Below are 8,321 nucleotides of genomic sequence, written 5' to 3'. Positions count from 1 at the left end.
ATATATTTTATTGATTTTTTACAGAGAGGAAGGGAGAGGGATAGAGAGTTAGAAACATTGATGAGAGAGAAACATTGATCAGCTGCCTCCTGCACACTCCCCACGGGGGATGTGCCGGCAACCAAGGTACATGCCCTTGACCAGAATCGAACCTGGGACCCTTGAGTCCGCATGCCAATGCTCTATCCACTGAGCCAAATCGGTTAGGGTAATTAATTCCCTTTTAATGTGCATGAATTTCATGCACTGGGCTACTAGTATATATATATTTTTAAAAAGACAGGGTGATCCTGATGAAGAATAGACTAATGGACCAATAGAAAAGAATAAAGTACTGAGAGCCACTGAATACTTGACTGACACAGGTGTCATTACAGAACAGTGGGCAAAGGATAGACTTTCCAATAAGAGGTGCTGTGACATTGAGATATCCATATGGGGGAAAAATAAAATTAGATTCTAGCCTAAACTATTAAAAAAAGACCTATATGTGGAAGGGAAACTAATAAAGCTATTAAAAGGTAATGCCATGAAGGAAGAGATTTTAAATTCTGGTACATCAACTACATTAAATAAACTGAAAGTAGTAGACAAACTCACAGGTGGGAGCAGAATTTAGCAACACATCTCCATTAAAGGTTCATATTAAGATTTTTTTCATTACTCTTACAAATTCATAAGAAAAAGACAACAGAAACTCATACAACCAAGTTCTTTTTTGTTGTCTAGTAAACATGAGAGGAACTCAACCTCAATAGTAATTGGGGCCCTAGCCGGTTTGGCTTAGTGGAGAGAGTGTCGGCCTACAGACCAAAGGGTCCCAGGTTCGATTCCGGTCAAGGGCATATGCCTGGGTTGTGGGCTTGGTCCCCAGTGAGGAGCATGCAGGAGGCAGCATATCAATAATTCTCTCTCGTCATTGATGTTTCTATCTCTCCCTCTCCCTTCCTCTCTGAAATCAATAAAAAATATATTTTAAAAAATAGTAATTGGGGAAAGGCAAATAAAAATCACAATAGAGATACCACTGCATACTCATTAGAATGACTAAAAATGTCTCACCAATTGTTAGTGAGGATATAGAGTAATAAGAATTCTCATACACTGCTGAGAGTAATAGATTTTAGTACGTATTAGCACTTACGTGCCAGGAAACATGTAAAAGAATGTTCGTAATAGTATTATTTGTAATAGCTCCAAACTGGAAACAACCCATCTATCAACTGTAGAATAAATAAATGTGTGTATATTCATATAAAGGAATACTGTACATTAAAGTAAATGTTAGTTACATGCAATAACATGATTGAATCATAAAAACATAATGTTGAACCAAACAACTGAGATAAAATTAAATGATAGTATTTAGGGATCCATCCTTACGTGGTAATGGATGAAAACAAGAAGTAAGTTTGGCTCAAATAAGCTCACAAAAAATTCAAAAAAAAATACCAAGAAGTAAGTACTTATAAAAGGAGGGATAGAGGTTATCTTTTGGGAGAAAAGAGGCAGGTATGGACCCTTGGAGAATGGGCCCATGGGGACTCCTGGAGTGTTGCAGATACTCTATTTCTTAATGTGGGTGGTGGTTACATGAATGCTCTTGGATATTCTTTAGATGTACATTTATGTCTCATGCTCTTTTCTTGAGAAATGCTAAAATGGTTGATATGACCAGACAAAGAAGAACAAAAATGTATGCCTTGGCCAGTGTGGGTAAGTGGTTAGAGTATCAGCCCTCTAACTGAAGGATCCTGGGTTCAATTCCTGGTCAATGGTTCTCTCCCAGACCCCGGTTTAGGGTGCATGCAGGAGACCACCAGTGGATGTGAGAGAGACATCTCTCTCTCTATCTCTATCTCTATCTCTATCTCTATCTCCCTCCCTCCTTTCCTTCCCCTCCCTCCCTTCCTTTCACTCTCTCTGAAAAGCAATGGAAAAAATATCCTCAGGTGAGAATTAACAACACCAAAAACATACAGTCATCTTTAAAGGAATGTGTCTATAATGAACCAGCCTTTCCAATTTCATGTCTCTTGTACAACAGGGTTGTAAAGTGAGGGACCACATAGTTGCTCTTCATGATCAAGGTGAAGGTGGAAGTTCGCTGTCCTATCCAACTGCTAGAATACTGGAGGATCTGCACAAACACAAAGATGTCATTGTTGTGCCTTTTTCTAAAGATACAGTTAGGTGAGGTAGGGGTTGGGGTGGGGTGGGGTGGGAGAGGGATGCTATACTGCATATTTATTCAGGGAGTCCATCTCAGAATCCTTTATCCACCTATGCTTCCCCAATCACTAATATCAGTCCTCAAATAGTTTACAGTATTTCTGAAAGCTTAACTGGAATTATATGTTAGCTTACAATAAGAGCAAGCAGGTGTTTATTTGATAGGAAAAGCACTTCAGAATATTGGCGGTCCAGAGGTGGAAAAACTAGTAAAAGGAGTCCTTGGTGATTGAAAGGTTAGGATCCAATTTTTGAGGGTTTTTTTTTTTTTCTTTTCCCAAGTTACTTAAGCTCATCCTCAATGCTTGATTGACACAACTGGAAAAATAGTTGATGGTTGAGGTTATCTTTGCATAAATTTGAGCTCCTTGAAGTCAGTAATTTCTGAAGTTACTTCCATCATCTTACAACTACAGCAGGCTGTCAGGTTGAGGGTAGGAGGACCCTTAAATAAAGGCTGTTCTCAGGCCAGTACCCATTATAGGAGCCCATTTCACCACCTGGCAAGTATGATGCCTGGAGAGCAATGGTGTGATTTCTGTATGGAGTGATTTCTGTAGGGGAATCTCTAGGTGAATAAAGAAATGTAAAAGTTGAAGTGGCATACCTTATATTAAAGAACTATACTTCTAAAGAGCAATTTATAAACACTTGCAATAAACAGATATCATTTGCATTTAAATTTTTTAAAAATTGAACACTTCTCCATTAAATGTCTTTTTCTTCCTAGTGATTCTGGGGTTGGTCCCTATGATGAGAAGGGTCTGGACTGTGATATTTTACTGGAGCCAAATACACCATGGGGCCCCAAAAGTGGGGAGCTCAATGCTGTGAGTAGCTTGTTTCACTTATTCTTTATTTATATAAACAATTGATGACATTTATCTTTGACAGAAACCTGATCAGTTTAAATTGAAGTTGAAATTTTTAGTTATAAGTATTTACTGACTACCTGATCATACCACGGTATTATGCTGAGTTAAAAGGATTATAAGGATAATAGGGCACATTCGTTGTCCTCAAAGAATTAATAACTAATCGACTTTAATTTTGGGGAAAAATATAACATGGCCTTCAGGGTTTTTATTATGGGTAAATAATGATTTGATAAATGAAGATAGTATGAATGGTATATTTTGTCCTCTCCTAGTAGTCCTATAAACTTTTTGGTAAGAAATGCTTCTTTTTTTTTTTTTTAATTGTAATCAGGAGTGCATTTAGTTTTTCCAAAATTTCAAAACTGAAATATGACCAGAAAGCTTTGATTCCTGTTGCTAACAGCCAGGAAGTCTCTGTTTGCTGGTGAGCTTCCTGCCTTCATGTCGGTTGAGGTAGCTTCACTTGAGAAAGTGAAATACTCCCTGTGAAAGAGGTTATAAGCTCCAGCTGGCTATAAGTGTTCAATCATTAACATTTATTTCTGAACTGTATACAAAGTAGCAAATTAGATTTCTTGAATATTCATATGTAATCTAGTTCTTTAATTTATAAAAATATAAACATTAAAAAAAGTGATTGAAATAGTTAAAAAAACTAATATTATGTCTACATGTGATTTACTTGTCTTTTGGAAATTACACTAGGAAATGTCTTTTGGGTTTTTGTTTTTGTAAACATATACATCTCTACACAGGGGTTATAAAAGATAATAATCTATCATTTTCAGCCTGAATTTAAAATTATATTTCAACCTGAAAGGGAACTATAGTTGTAACTTTTTAAAATTCTTCTACAATATCCATATGAAAATAAGGAGCTGCAACATGGGTATATGCAGATTTATTAATCTTTTATTCTTTTGTCTTTTTTATAGTTTTTATTACTGAAAAACTGGACTCTGCAACTGGTAAGTAAACAACTATATTCCACTTCCATAGATCTCTTTCTTGCTACAGTTTAGTTTAATATAATGTTATCAACTTATTTTATAGATTTTAGTTAAACGTTTATCATCTTTTTCAGTGTCTATAATTTTGTACTTTACTAAAAATGTTATTGTTTAAAACAGACACATATTCTATTATCTGGCTGTATAATTTATAAGTCTATTAAATGACTTATTAAAAATTATTTTTATGTCACATTTAGAACACTGAACAAAGTAACAAATCTGTAATTGGAACTTTCTAATTATTTGGTCATTTGATTAGTTGGTTAATTGATTTTTTTCTTTTTTACCTGTTTGCCATTACTATGCAAATCTGCCATCAGTATTCACAAAAATGGAGTCAGAATTGGATCAGTGATGACAGACAGTAGGGTGGATAGCTACAGGAAACAGATACGGATACTTTTAAGTAATCTAGGACCCCGCTGACCCAGAGAATGTGTACATGTGCTTGTTTATGAGACTACTTTAATATTGGCAATTATTATATTTTAATTTATTTTTCAATATATTTTTATTGATTTCAGAGAGGGAGAGATAGATTGAAACATCAATGATGAGAATCATTGGTCGGCTGCCTCCTGCACCCACCACTAGGGATCCAGCCCACATCCCAGGCATGTGCCCTTGACCGGAATTGAACCAGGACCCTTCAGCCCGCAGGCCAGCGCTCTATCCACTGAGCCAAACCAGCCGGGGCTATATTTTAATTTATTCTTAATATCAAGGAACATACATTCAGTTAAGTGATGAGGTACGATTTCAGCAAATACTGAGTACCTGTGAGGTGCCCATCACTGCTAGAATCTGTGAAGGAAATTAAAAAAATATTTGATGTAAAGCAATCCTCAATGTTGTGCTAGGCAGTGGTCATTTTATCAGCTCTTGCTTGGCTCATTCATTGAAAATAAATTTAGATAAATGTGTTTGAAAAAATTCATTAGGGATGTGATAAATACTACATTTTTAATAGGATGTATATTGTTTCTTTAATACAGAAACAACAGTCATTATTTTCAGAAGAGGAAGAATATACCACCGGATCTGAGGTCACTGAAGATGAAGTTGGAGATGAAGAAGAAGTATCCAAGAAACAAAGTACATTGATTTCTAAATTAAAAATCAAGCCTTACTTTTAAAAAACATTTATTTTTGTTTTTGAAAGTATTACAGATGTTCTCTTTTGTTCCCCCCAGTAACCCCTTTCCACCCCTCACCACCCCTCAACTTCCTCAGGCCTTCACCGCACTATTGTCTTTGCATATAAGTTCTTTGGTTAATCTATTCTGCCTCCCCCCACTGCCCTCTGAGATTCATTAGTCTATTCCATACTTCTGTGTCTCTGATTCTATTTTATTCATCAGTGTATTTTTTATTTTTCATTTTTTTCTCTCTATTGTTCATCAGTTTATTTTATTCATTAGATTCCATATATGAGTGAGATCATATGATACTTGTCTTTCTCTGACTAGCTTATTTCACTTAGCCTAATACTCTCCAGGTTGCTCCATGCTTTCTCAAAGGGTAAAAGATCCTTTTTTTTTTTTTATAGCTTCATAGTATTCCATTGTGTAAATGTACCACATCTTTTTTATCCACTCATCTGCTGATGGGCACGTGGGCTGTTTCCAGATCTTAGCTAATATAAATAGTGCTTCTATGAACATAGGGGTGCATATATTCTTTCTGATCGGTGTTTCCAGATTCATAGGATCTATTCCTAAAGTGGGATCACTGGTCAAATGGCAGTCCCATTTTTATTTTTTGAAGAAACTCCATACTGTTTTCCATAGTGGCTTCACTAGTCTGCATTCCCACCAGGAGTGTACTAGGGTTCCCCCTTTTTCTTTTTAAAATTTTTTTAAAATGTATTTTTATTGATTTCAGAGAGGAAGGGAGAGGGAGAGAGTGATAGAAATATCAATGAGAGAGAACCATTGATGGGCTGCTTCCTGCACGCCCCCCACTGGGGATCAAGCCCACAACCTGGGCATGTGCTCTGACCAGGAATTGAACCGTGACCTCCTGGCTCATAAATCAATGCTCAACCACTGAGCCATGCCAGTCGGGCTAGGGTTCCCTTTTCTCCACATCCTTGCCAGCAATTGTAGTTTTCTTTTTTACCTGTTTGCCATTCTGACAGGTGTGGAGTAATATATCATTGTTGTTTTAATTCGCATCTATCTGATGATTAGTGACTTGGAGCATTTTTTCATATGTCTCTTGGCCATCTGTATGTCCTCTTTGGAGAAGTACATTGGTTTCTAAATTTAAAACCAAGCCTTACTTTTATGAAGGGGTTGTATTCTGAAGGCTTTAATGCAATGGATGAGGACTTGGCTTTCTAAATCTACATATTGGTTTATAATATGAAAGAAAATAAAGGAAGCTCCATCAAGATTTCCTAACCTTGGCACTAACACAGAATACTCATAAAATTGTAAAGAAAGTGCAGTGTTCTTAGAATCCTCCAAGTTTTTATTTCAGGTGTAACCTTTAATGGGTTTCTCAAAATGTATGACTCACATCATTGTACCTGAGATGATTTGAAGTGACACTCAAATGAAACATTGACTAACAGTTATCAAAATGTGACTTTAAAATTAAAAACATGATTTTATACAACTAGAGAATGAACTTCTGTCAAAGATTTTCAAATCACTGGTGAGAGAAATAGCAGAGAAAGTAGTTCAAAGAGCATTTCAAGATTCAGATTTTCCTACAATGCAATAGACCTATGACCTTTGGGGTTATCTTTTCTACAAGATAGAAATCATTTGCATTTCTATTAAACACAAAAATCTGCAAGTTAACATGAAACTTCATAGAATCTGAGCCCTTAGTCAATAGTAGATGGGAAAGTCAAACACAAGGACATTCTCTTAGAGAATTAAACAGTCCTTGTGGGTCTGTGTAACAGTCCTCCAGTAGGCACTGAAAGAACTTGCAATCCACTCTTTGTCTTATTTCCAAGTTTTATATAATTTTTCTTTAAATGTAGTCCTTTATCAATTATTTTTTAATTCTAATTAGTCAAGGAGAAAATGCTACTATGTTGTATGTTTTTTTCACAGTTGATTAAGGTATAATTTACATGTAATAAGATTTAAAATGTGTACACATTGATGAGTTTTGGCATATGGTTGTATAAACCACCACCAAAATCAAGACCTAGAACATTACTCCAAGAAGTTACCTCCTGCCCCTTTGCACTCAGTCACCTTGCCCCACTCCCAACCCCAGGTAACCACGGTACTATGCTTTTTGTCACGATGTTTTACCTTTTCTAACATCTCGGATACTAGTAAGTGAAATTCTGAGTAGCCTTTTATGTCTGGCTTCTTTCACTTACTATGATGTTTTTGAGACTCGCCCATATTGCATATATTAGTAGTTTGTTCCTTTTTATTGCAGAGTAGTAGTCTATTGTGTGAATATACCATAATTTGTTTATCCAGTCACCATTTCATGAATATTTAGGTTGTTTCCAGTTTTTGACTCTTGAATAATGCTGTTGTGAACATTAGTGTAAACCCTTGTGAACACAAGGGTTTTATTGTTTGGAAGTAACAAGTGCTTTGGAGAAATATATGGGACTTATACTCCTAACATTAATTTTCTGTTGTCAGGGAAAAAGGAGAAGCCAAAGAAGTTCACTAAACAACCAAAAAAGCAGATGTCTTCACCCTGTGGTCAGAGGAAAGAAAAGGCACTGGAGAAGGTAATTCTAATTTATATACTACTAATCTAAAGTTCATATTGAGAAATAAGCAAGTATAGCCAGGGAAATCTGAAAAAGAAGAGAAGCAAATATTCATAATGGAATGCTAGCAGTGTAAAATGAATAAATTATTATAAAGACTGAGATTAAGTATCTCTAAGATGTATTGACAGGTGAAAAAAGGAAAGTGCAAAATAGCATGTAGAGTGGTATATTATGCTACCATTTGTGTAGTATAGGTGAAAGAATATGTATGAATATATTGTATGTAAATAAAATATCTCTCGAGCCCTAGCCAGTTTGGCTCACTGGATAGAACATCGGCCTGTGGACTGAAGGCTCCCAGGTTCGATTCCGGTCAAGGAACATGCCCAAGGTTGTGGGTTCGGTCCCCAGTAGGGGGCGTGCAGGAAGCAGCCAGTCACTGATTCCCCCTCATCATTGATGTTTCTCTTCCTCTCTGAAATCAATAAAAATATA

General features: G+C 36.0%; 1 protein-coding gene across 2 annotated transcripts in view; it reads left to right on the top strand.

Annotated features, from left to right (window-relative positions):
• The window catches only part of KIAA1841 (KIAA1841 ortholog), a 57,269-nt gene that overhangs the window by 38,275 nt on the left and 10,673 nt on the right, over positions 1 to 8,321 (top strand). For both annotated transcript variants that reach the window (XM_014532086.1, XM_005884579.2), the window contains exons 12-16: positions 2,048 to 2,193; positions 2,963 to 3,062; positions 4,046 to 4,078; positions 5,119 to 5,218; positions 7,750 to 7,841. In XM_014532086.1, coding sequence (XP_014387572.1) covers positions 2,048 to 2,193; positions 2,963 to 3,062; positions 4,046 to 4,078; positions 5,119 to 5,218; positions 7,750 to 7,841 — 471 coding nt within the window. The remainder of the gene's footprint in view (positions 1 to 2,047; positions 2,194 to 2,962; positions 3,063 to 4,045; positions 4,079 to 5,118; positions 5,219 to 7,749; positions 7,842 to 8,321) is intronic.

The sequence above is a fragment of the Myotis brandtii genome, unplaced genomic scaffold (genome assembly GCF_000412655.1).
Source record: "Myotis brandtii unplaced genomic scaffold, ASM41265v1 scaffold84, whole genome shotgun sequence".
NCBI lineage: Eukaryota > Metazoa > Chordata > Mammalia > Chiroptera > Vespertilionidae > Myotis > Myotis brandtii.
The sequence above is the reverse complement of the archived record's forward strand: the minus strand, read 5'-3'. Positions and strand labels throughout refer to the sequence as shown.